This window comes from Tachyglossus aculeatus, chromosome 4 (assembly GCF_015852505.1).
Source record: "Tachyglossus aculeatus isolate mTacAcu1 chromosome 4, mTacAcu1.pri, whole genome shotgun sequence".
NCBI classification, from domain to species: domain Eukaryota; kingdom Metazoa; phylum Chordata; class Mammalia; order Monotremata; family Tachyglossidae; genus Tachyglossus; species Tachyglossus aculeatus.
The window spans coordinates 99,734,829-99,757,091 of NC_052069.1; the positions used below are offsets into that span (position 1 = coordinate 99,734,829).

A 22,263-nucleotide genomic window follows, 5' to 3' on the forward strand; every position below is an offset into this window, starting at 1 on the left:
TAACATACTGTTTGTCAACATGTTAATCAAATGTACTTATCTGTACTCGTAGAAACTTGACCTTGTAAATCTGTTCAGCTTATGTGTGTGTGTACCAAGCTTATTATTGTAGGACATGTGGCAAAAAAAAAAAAAAATATATCAAGTGAGGGACGACAATTAGCACAAGAATACAGGAGAGTGAGACAGATTCTTGGCAGGTCAGCATATTATGTAGTACGTCTGTGAGATTTTTAGTGGCATATTATATAATGTACAAATATGTGCGTCCACCCTTTCCTCCCTTATTACCTCATTATTTCTCAACCAATGTATGATGTGCATTAAACTGACGTCTGATGTAGCATGTGTTGTATATAAAAAGTAGTGTTTTTAATATATTACCAGATTATGCTTGTAACGATACATTTGGCAATAAAAGCAACAAATGCTATTTTGACGTACTTCTATAGTGCCTTATTGTTTTGAAATTTGGATCTCTGGGACCTTATCAATAATGCTAGGATATCATATAATGCCAGGGAACTCCAACAATTCATTCAAATAAAAGTAACAAGAATCTGGATTTTTTTTTAACAAAGTGACCTGTGAAACCATTGTTCAGAACTGACAGGGGTGGGGCTCTGAGGCATTCGACCATTTCCTATGATTTTCTGAACCTGGAAAAACCAGCAAAGACGAATCCCTAGTTCATTTAAGCTCATCACTGCGTGACCCAAGAACTACTGGAAATGGCTTTCAGGGTATCGGTTTGTGGGTATGAGTAGCTGGCTCTTTGTTTTTATATATCGTGATATGGTAAATTTCCATCCGTGTGTCAGTATCTTTCAAAGACACTATCCTGAATCCTGTCAACCCAAAAGAGCATGGCAGTTCCTCTAGGGTTACCAGTGTTATTTAGCACATGGAAGAGCAGAAAACATTAAAAGGTGTCTCTCTCTTCTTTCCTTCGTATTTTCCTTAATATTCCTTAAGTTCCCTTGGACATGACGGAACTTGGACCTACCATTTGATGTGAGGTTATTTTAATGTCCGTAGATCTTGAAAACCCAAACCATTTCCAGATAAGAATCAAAAGAAGTAGGGAAGCAGCATGGTCTAGGAAAAGAGTATGGATCTGAGAGTCAGTTGACATGGGTTCTAACCCCGGCTCTGCCACACGTCTACAGTGTGACCTTAGGCAAGTCACTTCCCTTCTCTGTGCCTCAGTTACCTCAACTGTAAAATGGTGATTAAGACTGTGAACCCCATGTGGGACAGGAACTGTGTCCAACCTGATTACCTGGTATCCATCCCAGAGCTGAGAACAGTACTTGGCACATAGTAAGCACTTAATACCACAATTATTATTATTATTATTAACAAAAGAGTGCGTTGGTATATAAAGAGACACTTAAGGCACCCAGTTCTAAGCATTAGAGGGTTCACCTGCAATTGAACTACCAACAACCCACATTGCAAGTGCCTAAAGTTACATACAAAGTTAAAGGTGTACTAATGAACATGGGCCTATGTTATCTAGCAGAGGCTTTGAGGATTATTGCAAAATAAGACAGGAACCAGAACTGAATGCCTGAGCATTCACACTGTACAGGGAAAGAGCAGGCCCTGGGCCTTGAGCAGCTTACAATGGGTGAGGGAAACATAAGCTGGTGAGGGAATGAAGGACTACAAAGAATACACAGAGAAACCAATTGCATCACAGTTGGGTCCAGGAAGGGTGGGGGCCATGTTGGTCCAATTCCCTTTATTACCGAGCTCAACCCACAGTACGTGCTCAATCAACACTACTGATTGATCTTTCAGGGGTGTGCACTAAATTCCTGGGATGTCCAGGGGTTTAACCAAAGTACTGGAGAAGGATGCGTACTTGGCACTTAACTCATTCACCTACTTGGCAAGACAGGAAACAACTGCATGAAGTCCAATATTATGCCTTCAGCACTACCATCATTTAACTTCTAAAGCAATACAAAAAGGGAACGTAAAACCCGCCTCTGCACCAAAATGATTTCCCTTAGTGAACAACTTTAAGATTTGTCAAGAGAATCAGGGAGGTTGTACAGACTTCATAAAAAGAGACCCCTTCCCACAAGAGACAACTGCTCTCAGAAAGGAAATACAGGAAGCAAATAACTATCTGTAAAATAAAATCAATTAGAAACTGGCATTTCTCCTTGGGTGTTTGCATTCAATTCACTCCAAATGCATCCTCTGCACAGGGAGAATCCTTTGGTTCACTAAAGGAAAATTGTTCTACCCATTCATGCATCTCCATCATTAAAATCATGTGTCAAATGAAACGCTCACTAACTTATCTCTGTTTCAGTCTCCCCAAATCCAAAATATGAAGTGTGCGAGTTACCAATGGGGTCGTCTGTCTCTCCACTCCAATGGCCCTAATACCCAAAGTAACTTGAAGTGAATGATTCTACCAGGCAGTCAGAAACTCAGCTCTGTATTGTGCATTTATGAAGGCAGCGATCAAACACAACAGCCTCACATACAGGGGCTTTGTTACCAATCTCTCTCTCTCTCTCTCTCTCTCACACACACACACACACACACACACACACACACACACACACACGGGACCTCCTTGTGGAGAATCCAAGAAAGTGTAATATTAACCACGTCACACTCATTCATTTTCAATAACAAGAGCCCTATTATTTCCAAGACCAACCTGGGGCTGAAAGCCATAAATCCAGCCCACAGCCCTGATGATTGGGAGACTTTTCTCACTGAAAAGATCTACATTCAGATGAGAAAAAAAAAATCTACTACATGTTTTAAAAATAGATGCCATTGGTTTTAAATGTGGATGAGAGTAAATCCATTTCACATCTTGTAGCTTGTGGTTGTGACTTTTTTCAGAAAAAAAATGTACTGCAAAAACTGCTTACACTGCATTTCTTTAAAATCCCACTATACTATCAGAGGAATTCTGAAAGGCAGACTAAGAAAAGACCAAAAAGCAACCTAAGTGATTCAAATGTGGATCTCGGACTGCTCCCCTGGAGGTTGTTTAGCTGTTATCTCCCATCTTATTTTTCTTTTCAGCCTGTCCACTGTCCTCCAAAACTTGTCTGCTCCCAGATTTGCAATCTTAGGGCTCTTTTCTGATTATCTCAATTGCTTCCAGAAAATTACTACCCCATGAAAACCCTAAACCCACAAAATATTTCCTCGATTACAATTCACCTTCTCTTTGCTGGGTTCTCTAGCCAGTTCAAAATGCCAAAACCAGAATCATCCTCTTCTCCCAGTATCCATTGAGTCAATGGCTCCTTTCATTTCCCATGCCAATTATTTTTTCTTCCCCTCAAGACACTCCATGCCCCCTCCACCATTTATTTATTCTTTCTTCTCATCCACCTCTATTCCCAGGCAACTTTGAGCTTCTTTATTTCACTTCAATTTATGTGAAAGCTTTGGAATTGGGTCAACCTCTTCTTGGATCTTTCCAAACCCCCTTCGCCAGACCTTCCTCCACTACCTTCTAATTTCCCTGGCCTGAACAACTCCATTGATGGTCAGTGATAAATACGAAATTACAATGCATTTATTTACTCACTCTCCCTCCCTTCTCTCCAACATAAAATGGCCCATGTTTTCTATTTCCCTGATCTGTGCATTGCCTGAAAGTTTGCTCTGAACTAGAAGTGAGCAATTTATTTGAGCAAGTAGGGTGCTTGGGAAGTTTTTCTAAGTTGCTGAGTGTAACACACAAAGAATCTCATGCTTAGCTTGTAATGAAAAGATGTTCAGGTCAGGGCATTGAAATACCAGCACCTTTCCTACTGTCCATCAGGCATCTCCCACCTGTCACTCTCAAAGAGCGGGGTGGGGAGGGGGTTTTGTGCAGCAGAAGATGCTGTTCGTGGACCACCAGAGCTCCTCTCTCCCCACCCACATCCAACACACACACACACACACAAAACCTTCCCCCTCCAAAAGCTCTGATCAATTAGATGCTTGACTGGATTCCCCTTCTGATGAACAAAGTAGAGGCCAGGTAACGGCATATTTCCAAATAAGTCCTGTGGTCCCCAGCCCAAAGTGGCAAATTTTTTGGAGTGGAGGGAGCAATTTTTCAGGGAACCCCCCAACCCCTGCCATGTACACAAACTAAAATCTTTCATTTTAGCACTACAGGATAATTTTAAGTATTCTTTATGTCCTGCAATAGGTAGGTGTATATTGCAGTAGAAAAACCAGTGAGGGAGGATTCTCTGTACAACTGCGGTGGCTCGGACATGAACTCTAAAGGAGCGGTGCAGTCATGTCTGAGAAGGAGGAGTGACACTAATTGGATGTGGGGGCAAAATGACAAATCCACCCTGGGGATGGAATAAATCCGCTTCTGGGATGGATTTTGCCAAACCCTGCCCTAAAGGGTAGGCAGGAAATTTATTTAACTTTATGGTGGTGTAGTGCTTAGCACATATTTTACACTTATTGAGTCCAATTCTTCCTGGGACTAAAGCTACTCTCGAAGTGTAAATTCAATATTTTGGGAGGAGTATTAACTCTCAGGGCACTGGAGGACCATTTAGAACATTCAGCTATTACCAGAGCACATCTGAAAGAATTAATGCTCCTTCCAAAACACCACTTTTACAAGCAGAAAATAACTGTAATCCTTGGGAACGTTGGATTTGCTACTGATTATTCACAGGAATAGGAGGACTTACATGTCAAAACATATTTATTCTTAAAATTCAATCTGACCACTCAAAGCTTTCATGAATTTTTAATACATACCATATTTGCGTATTACTTTTCCTAACACTTCTGCTTTTAAAATGCTCACAGGCTAGTGATCTGAAGTCCATCTTAATGCTCTGAAGTCATCTGGAAGAACTACTTTAATGATGAGAGTCTCATTTTTGAAATGTGGTAAACTGTGGCCCCAGCTGCAATGTTTTTCAAATTACATTGCATGAGGATTTTGAGCACGTGGACTCAACACACACCAGGTGAAGCCAACTGGCTCAAAACTTAAGCACACAAATGAGGTGGAATGCATACTCACTGAAAGAAGTAATACACTACTACTCATGAGAATAATAGTTTACATGGGATTAAAGGCACATTTATTCCAATACAATCAGGCAAGTCCTATGATGGGAACCTTTTCTTGAAAGCTTTTAAGATGGTAAAAGAACAAATTCCACAGACAACCACTTAGAATAGGAACTCTCAGGAGGTGTGACCAATGAAGTCTGAAAAATCTAAGTGAAACCCACTATCCCTCCAAAAGCACCATCAAAGGAGGAAAGGAGAGTGCAGAGCCGAGTTACCAGGTGAAAAAGACATTATCAAATTTCAGAGATTTTTTTTTTCCGTAAAGGTACTTTTCCAGGAATTATGTAACTTTTCTTCTTTAGATAAACAAGTACTTTCAGGGGTGGAACATTCATTCAAGAAGAAGTTTACACTGAAACCCCCTTTCTCAATGTAACCAATCTTCTAAAATGACTATGTTTCTTTGAAGAGAAACATACTTTGAAGAGGAACAGACTTGATTTTTTTTTCTTTTTTTTTTTTTTTTTACCTAAATACCACTCAGGCATTCAGAACTGTACAGAAGGCTATGAGAAAAGAGGCCCTGCTGCTGAAGCCTCCAGCTGCTATCCGTCAGTCCTCTGGGACTTGTCTTCGAACAGAATAATGAAAAACATATTAGAACGTTTTTCTAACGTCCTAAATAGATTCCAAAATTAAATGTCCAGTAATGTATGCCCATTAATAATCCACATTCTAGTCCATTTTCATCATTCTATCATTTTCCAGCCTTCTCTTGGAGAATGTGTACATTCTCATTATTGGATCCAACTCCAGTTTCCACTACTATGCCTACTGAAAGTATGGCTTGTTCTACTGGCTGAATCACATAATGAATAGCTTGTCATGTGGTTGCTCGTCAGTGTGGCTTTCATCAATGAAACTAAACATTTAAAGAATTGGAGCATGCAATATGATGTAATGTGATGCCATTCTACACAATACAATCGATGCAATTCTATACAATACAATCGATGCAATGTGAAGCCATACTGTAAAACATGGTGAAATCAGAATAACAGGCACACATCCAGATGCCAGAAAGAGCTGCCAAGCCAGGAATTTTTTTTTCTGTTTGTTTCAAGGTTTTTTAAGACAAATTTTAATGACCCAGGGATGTTTCATTCTTTAAAGTCATGGGAGGAACATTTCCATGGAATGAAGAACACAATTTTAGGAAAGACCAAGATCAATTATGGTCAATTTCTTTGCCAGAAAATGACTCTTTTCAGGCTCTTATTAAGGGCTGTAATCTATATTGCTAACCTGCTGAAGGACATCATAAAATCTCTTATTCTCACTAATTGACTCCTTGGAAGGACTAACTCCTTCTCTCTTCTGCCATGCATGCAAGTTGCCTGAAAGTCAGAGTTCCTCTTTTCCACAGTCAGCTGGGTAGTCCCCACCACGCAAGGAGAATCGGGCAAGGAGCAGTCAGGAACCTCTGCCTGATTTTCTCTGGTAAAAAACCAAGGGGTCGAAGTCCAAAGCCTAAAGCTCCAGCTCCCACGAATTCTAGGGGAAAAGGTGCAGAAGGGGCTTCAGGGCAACGGACCTTTCCCAAGTTCTGCCCAGAACTGCCCCGGACCCGAACACACATGCCAATCCACATTCCCGGGGAATGTAATTCTATTTCCAGGCTCAATGCAACCAAGGAACTTCTCCAAGCCAGCGCTAGACTTTATTATACCCTGAAAAGCTCCAGCAGCCTTAATTTTCCCAAGGAACAAACTAAGTGAACCTTTGTTTGTGCTCATGTGGTTCAACATGTGGTTTGCCTCTGGTACATATGGTACCTTGGCAATTTATCAGTCAGAAATAGCAAAGGCTTCTTATTCAAAACGGAATACATTTCCCAAGAAAGGATGAGCCAGTTTTCACACCTACCTAAATAGGGAATACTGGGGACCATCTTTAAGCTTCTGATGTATTCCCGGGTCCTCTTATAATTATCTTCTTTGGACATTAGGTAGTCTAACTTCTCAAAGGTGGTCTTGTCTTTGCGATTCAAAAGCTGAAAAAAGAAAAAAAAAGATAAAGTAAAACAATTCAACAGAGATTTTTAAAAAATTGCAGGAAGAAAGGAAAGCTATAATGAAAATTGCCAAGAAATGTTTACAATGGACCATCGACTTCGGTATGATTATAGTTTTAATTTCTAATCTCTATCACGAACTTTTTGCATCAGAAAATAGCACTTCATGCACAATGACAAGTTTTAAAGTCTGTTTTTGCTGTGGTTCTGGGGGTGATAGCTGGAGGTCTCGTGTAACAGTGAGAAAAAAGTATGCTTCTAAACCCAAAGAAATGGCTCCATATAGTGCCCTGCTAGTAGTGCATTCACAGGAAATGTTCCCTCAAGAAATCTAGGAGCTAAGGAGGGTTTTCAGATGACAGACCCAATTACCTCTGTCAATCAGGGTAGGCAAAAGGATAAAGGGCTGAGAAAAATGGACTAAGATGGCCCTAGAGGAGGAGCTATATTTTCTTAAAAGAAAAATCCCTGAAAACTTTGAATGGCTATTCATTCAAGTTCCACACAGAGGCTACCCAAATTCCATATTCTAAGTGGGATCTAGGACATCTATAGCAGTTTAATATTGCAATTAATCACTCGATCGACTGTATTTAAGCACTTACTGTGTGCAGAGCACTGTACCAAGCACATGGGAGAATTCATTCATTCATTCAATCATATTTATTGAGCACTTACTTTGCACAGAGCACTGTACTACATGCTTGGAAAGTACAATTCGTCAACAAGTAGAGACAATCCCTACCCAACGGGCTCACAGTCTAGAAGGGGGGAATATAACAGTATAACAGAATTGGTAATGCATTCCCTGCCCACAACGGGCTTACAGTCTACACAGCGAGCTTATTACAGAAACATTCCTATTTATTCACATATGCCAGACCACTTTTCCAGTAGTCTAGACAACTCCTGGGGTTTTCTAAACATATACAGCCTGCTGTAATGGAAGGTTCAGTCAGATTCTCAGAAGGGTTTTCCTTGCCAGTAATATTCCAAATAGTCCAACCTTCACGTTGAATGATAATAATGATGGTATTTGTTAAGTGCTTACTATGTACCAAACACTGTTTTAAGCGCTGGGGTGGATACAAGGTAACCAGGTTGTCCCACGTGGGGCTCACAGTCTTCATCCCCATTTTACAGATGAGGTAACTGAGCCACAGAGAAGTTAAGTGACTTGCCCAAAGTCACACAGCTGATATCAGTGCCGGCTTCAGATGGTAAAGAAGGGAAGCGGCAGCCTCAGGGCAGCCCACAGAGGAACTGTGGTGTGCTTCTTGATGCACTCAAAATGGCCACATGCTAATGCTGTCTCTGCCCACTGGACCCCCTCTGAGATTCCTCATGCTCAGCAGCCATCTTTCTTTCATTTTGTAGTCATCCTCCCTCCCACCTCCTGCTGGCCCCTGAAATCAAAGGTTCTGCTAAAAGTATTTTTTCTCCTTTTTTAAATTAGGCGTCACAAAATCCGGGAGGAAAGGGATAACCAGCACCAGGTTGTGGAGGTCGGCATGGACAGGCAGTGAAGGGATGGGGCACCAAGAGCAGGAAGATCATCATCATCATCATCAATCGTATTTATTGAGCGCTTACTGTGTGCAGAGCACTGGACTAAGCGCTTGGGAAATACAAGTTTGCAACACATAGAGACAGTCCCTACCCAACAGTGGGCTCACAGTCTAAAAGGGGGAGACAGAGAACAAAACCAAACATACTAACAAAATAAAATAAATAGAATAGATATGTACAAGTAAAATAGAGTAATAAATATGTACAAACATATATACATATATACAGGTGCTGTGGGGAAGGGAAGGAGGTAAGATGGGGGGATGGAGAGGGGGACGAGGGGGAGAGGAAGGAAGGGGCTCAGTGTGGGAAGGCCTCCTGGAGGAGGTGAGCTCTCAGTAGGGCCTTGAAGGGAGGAAGAGAGCTAGCTTGGCGGATCGGCAGAGGGAAGGCATTCCAGCCCCGGGGGATGACGTGGGCCGGGGGTCGATGGCGGGACAGGCGAGAACGAGGTACGGTGAGGAGATTAGCAGCAGAGGAGCGGAGGGTGCGGGCTGGGCTGCAGAAGGAGAGAAGGGAGGTGAGATAGGAGGAGGCGAGGTGATGGACAGCCTTGAAGCCCAGGGTGAGGAGTTTCTGCCTGATGCGCAGATTGATTGGTAGCCACTGGAGATTTTTGAGGAAATGGGAAATGGAAGGAGCCTGGGCTCTAGTCAGCCAGGTAAGGGGCAGCAGCAAGCATGGAGCAGAGTCGGGGCACGGGGAGCCAGAGACTAATCTCAACCCTGGCCCCAAAAGTCAGACACAGAAGAGGCACAGAGCAATCAGTCAATCAATCGTATTTATTGAGCGCTTACTATGTGCAGAGCACTGTACTAAGCGCTTGGGAAGTACAAATTGGCATCACATAGAGACAGTCCCTACCCAACAGTGGGCTCACAGTCTAAAAGGGGGAGACGGAGAACAGAACCAAACATACCAACAAAATAAAATAAGTAGGATAGAAATGTACAAGTAAAATAAATAAATAGAGTAATAAATATGTACAACCATATATACATATATACAGGTGCTGTGGGGAAGGGAAGGAGGTAAGACGGGGATGGAGAGGGGGACGAGGGGGAGAGGAAAGAAGGGACTCAGTCTGGGAAGGCCTCCTGGAGGAGGTGAGCTCTCAGCAGGGCCTTGAAGGGAGGAAGAGAGCTAGCTTGGCGGATGGGCAGAGGGAGGGCATTCCAGGCCCGGGGGATGACGTGGGCCGGGGGTCGATGGCGGGACAGGCGAGAGCGAGGTACAGTGAGGAGATCAGCGGTGGAGGAGCGGAGGGTGCGGGCTGGGCAGTAGAAGGAGAGAAGGGAGGTGAGGTAGGAGGGGGCGAGGTGACGGACAGCCTTGAAGCCCAGGGTGAGGAGTTTCTGCCTGATGCGCAGATTGATCGGTAGCCATTGGAGGTTTTTGAGGAGGGGAGTGATATGTCCAGAGCGTTTCTGGACAAAGATAATCCGGGCAGCAGCATGAAGTATGGATTGAAGTGGAGAGAGACACGAGGATGGGAGATCAGAGAGAAGGCTGGTGCAGTAGTCCAGACGGGATAGGATGAGAGCTTGAATTAGCAGGGTAGCGGTTTGGATGGAGAGGAAAGGGCGGATCTTGGCAATGTTGCGGAGCTGAGACCGGCAGGTTTTGGTGACGGCTTGGATGTGAGGGGTGAATGAGAGAGCGGAGTCGAGGATGACACCAAGGTTGCGGGCTTGTGAGACGGGAAGGATGGTAGTGCCGTCAACAGAGATGGGAAAGTCAGGGAGAGGACAAGGTTTGGGAGGGAAGACAAGGAGCTCAGTCTTCGACATGTTGAGCTTTAGGTGGCGGGCAGACATCCAGATGGAGATGTCCTGAAGGCAGGAGGAGATGCGAGCCTGGAGGGAGGGGGAGAGAGCAGGGGCAGAGATGTAGATCTGGGTGTCATCAGCGTAGAGGTGATAGTTGAAGCTGTGGGAGCGAATGAGGTCACCAAGGGAGTGAGTGTAGATTGAGAACAGAAGGGGACCAAGCACTGAACCTTGGGGAACCCCCACAGTAAGAGGATGGGAGGGGGAGGAGGAGCCTGCAAAAGAGACTGAGAAAGAATGACCGGAGAGATAAGAGGAGAACCAGGAGAGGACGGAGTCTGTGAAGCCAAGGTCAGATAACGTGTTGAGGAGAAGGGGGTGGTCCACAGTGTCAAAGGCAGCTGAGAGGTCGAGGAGGATTAGGACAGAGTATGAGCCGTTGGATTTGGCAAGCAGGAGGTCATTGGTGACCTTTGAGAGCGCAGTTTCCGTGGAATGAAGGGGACGGAAGCCAGACTGGAGGGGGTCGAGGAGAGAGCACTTCGAGGGCAGGTGAGGAGGAGTACATGGAGTGGGAGCACGGGGCATCAGAACTCTCCCTGAGCCCAGAGCCACCAGAACACTCCTCTTACCAGCATGGATCCACGCTAGGGGCTGGGACATAGACGGAGCAGAGTAGGGGGAAGGGAGCATAACCCAGCTCCGCTGAACCACCGTCACTGTGACCCGTGGAGTGACCAATCCCACCCTCTGTGCTGCCTGGGCCTGGCACCTGATTTGCCCTGTCTTCCCAAGCCCCAGCCAGTGGTCAGGCGCTGTCCGGCCTTCAGCAAGTGGCTCCAGACTCTTCACCCTGTTCTGGAGCACAGAAAACACAATTTGTTGATACACACGATGTCCGCCAGGTCAGGTGAAGGGGCAGCCAATCAGACTCTTTCCTCATGATGCAGGTGGGCTTGGAGCCGTTGCTGAGGCTTATCGAATTTGATGTAGAACCAGGAGCAAAAGTAATTTTTGAAACTTTTCTTAATAGGTTAAACCTGTTTGGAAACTACACACTTTTAATTCTCCCAGTCAATTCCACTGTAGAAGCATGCAACTGCCCTTCGTGGAGTCCAATGTTGTGTGAAGGTATCCAGCCTGAGTCCAACCAACCCACCATGTTGTTGTTTTTTCCATGCATCTCCCGGAGCAATCTGGTGCCAGTTCTGGCTAAAACACATGGACCAGCCTGGCCCAAGGGTCCACCCTTGGCAGTGGGGACCCTTAGGAATACAGATCAGTTCTTGGTCACCAACCCTGGTGACCAGGAGACCAGGTCACAGGGCTAGCTCTACCACAGAGGTAAACCAGGAAATTGCTTATGTTGCTACTTGGCTAAGGATACTCTTTCTCTTTCCAACTCAGGTTTTCACACCTCACAGTTCATGTGCCTTTGTTCTCTCACCCTTTAGTCTGGGGAGCCAAAATGCCTTGAGCAGACCCCTCTCCCCAAAAGATGACAAAGGTGTTTGGTAGTAAAAAAGTTACCAAAGGCAAGGAAGACCTGGACTGGATTCTGTACCCATGCCACCGGAAATCCCACTGTCTCCTGCTCCAGCTTGGAAAGGACTCAAACTACAGCAGCAGGACTCAAACTGCAGAAGTTTTATAATGTTCAGAAGGCTATGGCTGTCACTGAAGCTGTGACTTCTATGGCTGTTGGTCTAAGTGAGAGGAGTCTGAAAACCTATTCCTCTAGCTACAATGCTCAACCATTCCTGTCTTATTCATTGTCACCCTTGTCTTTTATATTTTTGTTTCATCCTTCCTTATCAATCAATCAATCAATCGTATTTATTGAGCGCTTACTTTGTGCAGAGCACTGTACTAAGCGCTTGGGAAGTACAAATTGGCAACACATAGAGACAGTCCCTACCCAACAGTGGGCTCACAGTCTAAAAGGGGGAGACAGAGAACAGAACCAAACATACCAACAAAATAAAATAAATAGGATAGAAATGTACAAGTAAAATAAATAAATAAATAAATAAATAGGGTAATAAATATGTACAACCATATATACATATATACAGGTTCTATATATACACATATTCCTTATGTGTCTGTTGCCCAGTTCTCTCTACCTTAATCTTAGGGAAGCAGTGTGGCCTGGGAGATAGAGCACAGACCCGGGAGTCAGAAGGATCTGGGTTCTAATCTCGGCTCTACTATGTGTCTCCTATGTGACCTTGGGCGACTGAACTTCTCTGTGCCTCGGTCCCCTCATCTGTAAAATGGGAATTAAGATTGTGAGCCCCATGTGGGACAGGGACTGTGTCTAACCTGATTTGCTTGTACCTACCCCAGCACTTAGAACAGTGCCAGCCACAAAGTACGCACTTAACAAATACCACAGTTATTATTATTAGCCTGTGAGACCTTCAGGCCCCAAAGGACCGTGTCTATAAGTCATCCACATTCTTCTTTCCCCGCATTTAACAACAGTAACCACTATAATAAATCTTATTCCAACTACAACTGGTGGACCAGGTCTGACCTAATATGGCCTTGCTCTGGACACAGGAGATGCTCCGCTTCAGATCTCATAGGTGTCTCTGCCCACGGACAAGACTGGCAAGCTCTGAGTCAGAACAGGTGCCTGCGATTCAAGGCACTCTAGCACATCTTAGGGCAAGACTAAGCATATAAGCAGCCACTGCAGATGTGGCCCATTCCTCTCACAAGTTGCTAGGAAGCTGTTTCCCATTTATGTCACATATGGGTTGGCATTTGAACGAGCAGAAATAATCGATATTCACGGTGATAATTTGGAGCTAACGAAACACATTCAAGGTGCATTCCAAATGGTACTCAGCCATGAATGTGTCTTCTAAGCTAAACAGAATGAATTACCAACTGATTTTGTGGGGAGGCCTAATTCAGCTCACACATCCATGCACTTTATTAAGAAAATCCCGATAAACTCGATACGGCTGCCAGAGTCTCAGAAGAAACACCTATAAAAATCAAGGCGTGTATATATTTCTTGCTGAGAATTCCTGGATGTTTTCCCTAAGCATTTTAAAGAAATATAGGACCTGGAAAAGACAGTGAACACAGTCTCTAAAGCAAAACATAGTTTCATGAGAAAATACTCTTGTCCTCCTTTGTTTCTTTTACGCACCACATTACATTTCTGACACTGGGGTATAAAACATCTATCAGTCAAGCGTTCTTAAGGAAGCAGAGAAAAAACTCAGATATCTCAAAGCTCTTATGAGGACTCCAGCACACAGTCAATCTGGCCCCTGTTGAAGTCATTCTTTTTTTAGTAGTTAACATTCTCTAAGCAAGTCCATTTTTAAGTATCATGATGGCCAAATTGATCTATTTTCCCAGTGCCTCAACTTCCACTGAAAGCACATTTGAAGTATGCCATTTTCCATAATCATTTAAAAAATGGGCACTTGCCTGCTCTTTACATTCTAACTAACCTGAGTCAGCAACAAATAAAATATTAGAGTAAGCTTAGAGGAGCACTTTATTTGTAAATAAAACCTTTTACAACTTGGACTTTTGAGAGTGTGTTAACTCTGGGGAATTCTGTATCTTAATGACCCTTGATCCACTCAGCTGTGAAACAGGACTAACTACCAGGGGTAAAAAGTGTGCTAAGAACCTCAAGCCACAAGCATTTCTATGAATAAATGTTTAAACTCCTCCCCAAACAGTTCATGATGGCATTCTAAGCAAATTGGTGAATGTGGACATGCCTATCAATCCAAGGCACATAAAAGACCCATGCTGCCAAATTCTGTGGGTTCTAATAATAATAACATTGGCATTTTTTAAGTGCTTACTATGTGCAAAGCTCTGTTCTAAGCGCTGGGGAGGTTACAAGGTGATCAGGTTCTCCCACGGGAGGCTCACAGCTTAATCTTAATGTGATTAATGTGATTCACGTCTTAATCCCCATTTTACAGATGAGGGAACGGAGGCCCAGAGAAGTTAAGTGACTTGCCCAAAGTCACACAGCTGACAAGCTGGCGGAGCGGAATTTGAACCTGTGACCTCTGACTCCAAAGCCCGGGCTCTTTCCACTGAGCCACATTTCTACCTTCATAACAATGCTAAAATCTGCCTTTTCCTCTCCATCCAAACTGCCACCATGCTGGATCCAAATAATTTCCTATCCCACCTTGATTCCTGCCTCCTCGCTAACCTCCCAGCCTCCTGCCTCTCCCCACTCCAGCCCATACTTCACTCTGCTGCACAGATCATTTTTCAACTAAAAAGGTTCAGTCCACATCTCCTTAACTCCTCAAGAACCTCCAATAATTGCCCATCCACCTCTACGTCAAACAGAAACTCCTTACCATTAGCTTTAAAAGCACTCAATTAGCTTGTCCCATCTCATCTCACCGATCTGCTTCTACCACCCAGCCTGGCACACTCCACTCTTCTACAGACAACTTACTCACTGTGCCTCGATCTCATCTTTCTTGCCACTGACCCCTTTCCCACATCCTCCCCCTAGCCTGAAATCCCCTCCCCTTCCATATTCACCAGACCACCACTCTCTCCACCATCAAAACATTATTAAGGTCACATCTCTTCCAAGAGGGCTTCACCGATTAAATCCTCTTTTCTCCGACTCCCTTTCCCTTCTCCTTCATCTACGCTCTCGATCTATGGCCTTTGGATATTTGATATCGACCCCACCCCCAACCCAACAACACTTATGTACATATCTTTAAATTATATATTATAAGTTATTTATTCATATCAATACGTCTCCCCTCTAGAATGTAAGCTCGTTATGGACAGGGAATATATCTGCTAATTCTGTTGCACTGTATTTTCCCACATGTCTGGTACACTGCTTTGCACATAGTAAGCGCTTGGTAAATGCCATCAATTTGATTGATGTTGAGCTCTTCACAGAGGATATTTAATAATAATGGCATTTGTTCCGTGCTTACTATGTGCAAAGCACTGTTCTAAGCGCTGGGGAGGATACAAGGTGATTAGGTTGTCACACGTTGGGCTCACGGTCTTAATTTCCATTTTACAGATGAGGTAACAGGCACAGAGAAGTGACTTGCCCTAAGTCACACAGTTGACAATTGGCGGAGCCAGGATTTGAACCCACGACCTCTGACGCCCATGCTCTTTCCACTGAGCCAAGCTGCTTCCTATTTCCCATGGGCCCCTGAGTCACTGCTTCCAGAGCCCTGGGTAGGGCAGGGGAAGAGCCGGGCCTCACCAGCAGGAAAAGAAGCAGAGGGCATCAGGCTAGAGATTGCCGAGCCACTGCTGCGTCTCACCTCCGAGGACCAAGCCAGGAATCGGCGAGAGAGTCAGCCTCTGTGGAGAAGGGTGGGATCCCAGGAGATCCTGAGCTGCCACCGGTGATGCGCCTTCTGGCCCTCGGCTTCAAGGCTGTCCATTCCCTCGCCCCCTCCTACCTCACCTCCCTTCTCTCCTTCTCCAGCCCAGCCCACACCCTCTGCTCCTCTGCCGCTAATCTCCTCACCGTGCCTCGTTCTCGCCTGTCCCGCCATCGACCCCTGACCCACGTCATCCCAATGGCCTGGAATGCCCTCCCTCCCCACAGCCGCCAAGTTAACTCTCTTCCTCCCTTCAAGGCCCTACTGAGAGCTCACCTCCTCCAGGAGGCCTTCCCAGACGGAGCCCCCTCCTCCCCTTTTCCATCCCCCCCACCTTACCTCCTTCCCTTCCCCACAGCACCTGTATATATGTATATATGCTTGTATGTATTTATTACTCTATTTATTTATTTTACTTGTACATATCTATTCTATTTATTTTATTTTATTAATATGTTTTGTTTTGTTGTCTGTCTCCCCCTTCTAGACTGTGAGCCCACTGTTGGGTAGGGACCGTCTCTATATGTTGCCAACTTGTACTTCCCAAGAGCTTAGTACAGTGCTCTGCACACAGTAAGCGCTCAATAAATACGATTGATTGATTGATTGGCCAGATCCCAAAAGAGAGACAATTCCACAGGGCAGGGACACTGAAGCCAGGCAATACAGTACGCAGGGCAGGCTGTACCAGGGAGCAGAGTCCAGGGTCGGCCCATGCAGAGGGAAGAGGGGATGCTTCCTAGCTGTTGCTCACCTCTGCCTTTCAATGTTGGGTACTCTGGGAATACCTTGATTATAAAATTTTTAACATTTTTACCTCCCACACTAATCTGGATTTAGCAGCTCATTTTCCACTTGGAGCAAGAAATTCATTTCAATCAATCAATGGTCATTAACTGGGCGCAGAGCACTGTGCTTAGCGCAAGGGGATGTACAATATAACGGAGTTGGTAGACACATTCCCTGCCTACAGCGAGTTTACAGGCTAGAGGAATTTATCATCAAATCACATCCTAGTTATCATCATCATCATCAATCGTATTTATTGAGCACTTACTGTGTGCAGAGCACTGTACTAAGCACTTGGGAAGTACAAGTTGGCAACATATAGAGACAGTCCCTACCCAACAGTGGGCTTATCCCGTATGACAGACACTACACTAACTAGAAGTTTTCCAGCTAGGTCCTATCCACGCTGGGTTTCTGGAATGACACCTGATCACTACAAAGTAATTTTTTTCCTGTTTTTAAAGGATGAAAAAATATGAATAATTAAAACCAAAAAATTGGCACCACACATGAAATTGTAAACGATGTCAAACAACGTGATTCGATTGTAAAACCAAAATCAGTGATCTCGCCCATGTAAAACGGAGAAACACAACTTTTGCAAAGTCTAAGGCTCCTCTGGTTTATTTTGGAAATCCACCCACGTGGATCGGTTCCAACTACAGGAATTCAGTTTCTCTCATGCAAAAAATGTTTCCATTTAAAAGCGTAATGTAAATGGACATATTATGTACTATTTCAAATGAGGAGATGGAATTTAATCGGGCTATTTTAAGTAAATTGAGATCAATAGTGTATAAATAAAAAGATTTGAATAGCTCTTTGTTGGAATGATAAATCACATATACGTTCCCAACGTGAAGCTCGTGTGAAATTAACCTGAATCTCCCTGCTAGAGGAACAGGTCCAGCAGAAAAAGGCAGCCTAGCCCAACAGCAGGACTTCATCGGGATGTGGCTGTTGCTGTACCTTGCACTTCTTACACTAAACCGTACGTTCTTTGACCACAGGGATCCTCTCGATCAATAAATGGTATTTACTGAGCACTTACTATGAGCTCATTGTGGGAAGAGAATGTGTCTGTTTATTGTTATATTGTACTCTCCCGAGGGCTTAGTATACTGTTTGCACACAGTAAGTGCTCAATAAATACGACTGAATGAATAAGTGCAGAACACTGAAGAGCTGGGATGAGCATAATATAACAGAATTCATGTCTACCTACTCTGTTGTACTGCATTCTCCCAAGCACTTGGTACAGTGCTCCGCTAATAATAATAACAAATGCCATAATTATTAAGTCCTTACTATGTGCCAGGCACTATACTAAAGACTGGGACGGACACAAGCAGATCGGGTTGGACACAGTCCCTGTCCCACATGGGGCTCACAGTCTTAATCCCCATTTTACAGATGAGGGAACTGAGGCACAGAATAATAATAATAATAATAATAATAACAATAATAATAATAATAATGGCATTTGTTAAGTGCTTACTATATGCAAAGCACTGTTCTAAGCGCTGGGGAGGTTACAAGGTGATCAGGTTGTCTCACGGGGGGCTCACAATCTTAATCCCCATTTTACAGATGTGGGAACTGAGGCCCAGAGAAGTGAAGTGACTTGCCCAAAGTCATACAGCCGACAATTGACGGAGCAGGGATTTGAACCCATGACCTCTGATTCCAAAGCCCGTGCTCTTGCCACTGAGCCACGCTGCTTCTCTACACTGAAAAGCGAAGGGACTGGCCCAAGGTCACATAGCAGATAAGGATTAGAACCATGTGCTTCTTACTCCCAAGCCCATTCTCTATCAACTAGTCCCTGCTGTTTCACTATCTCCGCTTCCCCCGGAACTCCCTCCTCCGCATCCTGAAATAACCTATTTTGTGGTGCTGTATGGACATTGGCAACAGCAGCTGATGGAGTAAAAGGGAAGTAGAAGAGAGGGACGAGAAGTAATTGAGGCCAACTTCCTCCCCTCCCCAGGCTTCCAGGCGGCCAGCCAAGCGGCCCCACCGAGGGAACGCTGGGGATGCTGCCAGCGGCGGGTCTGTATTCCATGCTTCACAGGTGGGAGACACCATCTCCTTCCTTTGCCCCACCAGCGCGGCCCTGCTTTTCCAGAAAAGCAAGCCCCCAAGCATCTAGCTGGGTTTAAATCAAGCTCTGCACCTAAACCACCACAAGCTTCTACAGCTGTGGGCCTTGCATTCTCCTAGGAACACTAAGAGCAAGTTCACCGCGGGCAGAAACTATATCTGTTCTATTGCTATACTGAATCAATCAATCGTATTTACTGAGCGCTTACCGTGTGCACAGCACTGTACTAAGCGCTTGGGAAGGACAAGTTGGCAACATATAGAGACAGTCCCTACCCAACAGTGGGCTCACAGTCTGTTGAACTTTCCCAAGTGCTCAGTACAGTGCTTTGCACACAGTAAGCACTCGGTAAATATGATTGAATGAATGAATCTTCAGTCAATCGCATTTATTGAGCACTGACTGTGGGCACGGCACTGTACTAAGCACCTGGGAGAGTACGATAACAACATATTAGACATATTCCCTGCCCACAATGCGCTTACACCTTCCCACCACGCAGGTCTGTGGCAGGACAAGTCGGTGACTTTAGAATCATTTGCAAGAACTCTAGAAACAACGCTGAAGAGGGATTGCTTTACCTCATGTCTAAATCATCAATCTCCCCCGAATGTCCCACCTCCTCCAGGGAGCATCTCCGATTTTTATCATATTTAGTGAGCGCTTACTGTGTGCAGAGCACTGTACTAAGCGCTTGGGAAGTACAAGTTGGCACACGATTAATTTCCAACACATTAATCTAACAGCAACCGTTAGCACTTGTACATTACATGATGTATTCTGGGTTTTTATGGTATTTGTTAAGCGCCTATTATGTGCCAGCCACTGTACCAAAGTTCTGGAGTAAACACAAGCTAATCACGTTGGACACAGTCCAGCCCCACTTGGGCTCATAGTCTTAATCCCCATTTTAGAGATGAGGTGACTGAGGCAGAGAAGTGAAGTGACTTGCCCAAGGTCAAACAGCAGGCAAGTGGTGGAGCCAGAATTAGAACCCAGGTCTTTCTGACTCCCAGGCTCTTGTATCCACTAGGCTTCTGTTCCTTCATCCTGATAGACTAGTACCTATCCTTGTTCTTCCTTGTGCTTCCCTTATTTGTAAATAATTTGTCTGCCTTCTCAATTAGACCATCAGCTCCTTGAGGACAAGAAACATGTGTTTTGCTCTTTGTATTTCCCCAAGCACTTACTGCTGTGCTCTGCACATTTTCAGCTCTCAACAAATACAGTTGATTAAGTATGCATACATTGTTGCTAAAAACACTTCATGTGACTTTTCCTTTCTCTCCCCCTCGCCCCCCTCTCCATCTCCCCCGTCTTACCTCCTTCCCTTCCCCACAGCACCTGTATATATGTATGTATGTTTGTACATATTTATTACTCTATTTATTTATTTATTTTACTTGTACATATCTATTCTATTTATTTTATTTTGTTAATATGTTTGGTTTTGTTCTCTATATCCCCCTTCAAGACTGTGAGCCCACTGTTGGGTAGGGACTGTCTCTATATGTTGCCAACTTGTACTTTCCAAGCGCTTAGTACTGTGCTCTGCACACAGTAAGCGCTCAATAAATACGATTGATTGATTGACTTTTCACAGTTCAAATGTAGCTGGCATTTTTAAATTAGCATTGTCTCTAGTTCACAGCTCCTGGAACCTCCTCATCTTGCAAATCCGAGGTGGCTTCGCTGAACTTCTCCACCCCTTCCCCTGCACCCTGCTAAATCTCATTCTCATAGACATCCAGGAACAGGTCCAGCCACTCAGGTTGGAGGTTCTGAATCCTTCCATATTAAAGTCTTGTTTTTCCTAACGCCCTTCACTCTCCCAGGGTTGCAACACCCCAGTGCCCAATACCTTGGCAGACATATGGTTAGCACAACTGCTGAATGGTGAGATGAAGCAGGGTGGCCACAGGCTGGTGGGCAGAAAAAATGATCTAAAGCCCAAATTCAGCCCAACCGCAAATGACGTGGAATGAATGTCAACTGCTGGGAGACAGCAGGAGTGCACAGACCACTCTGACAGATGGCAGGAGAGAAAGGTGAGTATTTCTTGAGCAAAGGCTTCAGTGAGGCTCAGAGTCATGGAAGGACAGACAAAAACAGAGGCTCATGGAGGCTGAGGACTGTAAACAGAGCTATGGGATCTGCAGGGGCCGAGTTCAGTGGGGTCTAATGGTTTCTCTTTCTCATACAGAATCATGTTGCATTATCAGAGGCGCGAAGTTCCACTCTCAAAGTCAATTATTCAGAGATACTCAAGGTCTTCTTGTCTGGCAATCTGATTTGTTTCTAAAGTTACTTCAGACTCAGCTCCTGGTGGGCAGGGAATGTGTCTACCAACTGTGTTATACCAAGCACTTAGTACAGTGCTCTGCACATAGTAAGCACTCAGTAGAGATGGTTGATTGATTTTGTGAGTCAGGGGTCATATGGCTAAATTACCAGAAACAAGAAACCAAAAGGAAATAGTGCCTGAGTCCCTTGAAGACTCTGATTAAACCTGTCTGCTAGTATATAATATTATTAGTAATAACAAATAATAATTATTGTGGTATTTGTTAAGTGCTCACTATATGCCAAGCATTCTGCTAAAAGCCAGGGTAGATAGCAGATAATCAAGTCAGCACAGTCCCCATCTCACATGGGGCACACAGTCTAAGTAGGAGGAAGACCATGTATTGTATCCTCATCTTACAGATGAGGAAATTGAGGCACGGAGAAGTTAAGTGACTTGCCCAAGGTCACCCAGCAGTGACCTTGTGGCAGAGTTGGAACTAGAGTCCCGGTCCTCTGACTTCCAGGACCGTGCTCTTTCCACTAAGGCGACACTGCTTCTCTAGTTTACTCTCAGATGCAATTTGAAAGAATACAATATGGAAATTCCAAAGTAAGTTTAAAACCACAAACTAAGATTTAAACCAAAAAAATCTCAAAAGCGATCACCCAACCCCACTTGGGTTTATCTTCCCCTGGGCTTAATTTGGGGATAAACAGACTTCTACCATATGGTGCCTGCTTCTAAGAGCTGGAGAAAGACATCCCCCTCCCTGAACCAGGGCTAGGAAAGGGGAGCTTTGCCCTCCCACCAGGCTTCTCGAGGGGCTTGGCTCCATCAGGACATTTCTGCAGTGTTGCAAAATGTAGTGAGTCAGTCCCTTTGCTTCCTGGGGAACAGAGCTTCTCCTTTCCTTCTCTGCAATTCCCCTGCAGACTTTCAACAGGATGTCTGATTGGATGGTTTGAAAGCATAAGCTCCCACCAACAACGAACCTTAATACCACATCCTTTCGGATCTGGTTACGCTTTCACACATCCCCAAGAGATCCACCCACACTCCCATCTGCTTCCTCCAATCCTTAGACCTCTCAGCTTTTCCGCTGCCCTCTCACACTCTCAGACCTGCCTCCGCCACCACATTGGCCAGTAGTAGCAATACTCTTTCCGGTTCAGTAAAGTGACCTCCACTGCGGTCCGACATTCTCCAGCCCCTCGTTTCCTCCTCCCAGGAAAAGACGGCTGGGGAAGGGGGATATGGGAGGTAGAAGG

The 22,263-nt window shown here is 44.6% G+C and overlaps 1 protein-coding gene across 4 annotated transcripts in view; it reads right to left on the reverse strand.

The window, feature by feature from the left end:
• RALGPS1 (Ral GEF with PH domain and SH3 binding motif 1) overlaps nucleotides 1-22,263 on the reverse strand; it is a 479,351-nt gene that overhangs the window by 266,924 nt on the left and 190,164 nt on the right. For all 4 annotated transcript variants that reach the window (XM_038744645.1, XM_038744644.1, XM_038744643.1 and 1 more), the window contains exon 9: nucleotides 6,958-7,084. In XM_038744645.1, coding sequence (XP_038600573.1) covers nucleotides 6,958-7,084 — 127 coding nt within the window. The remainder of the gene's footprint in view (nucleotides 1-6,957; nucleotides 7,085-22,263) is intronic.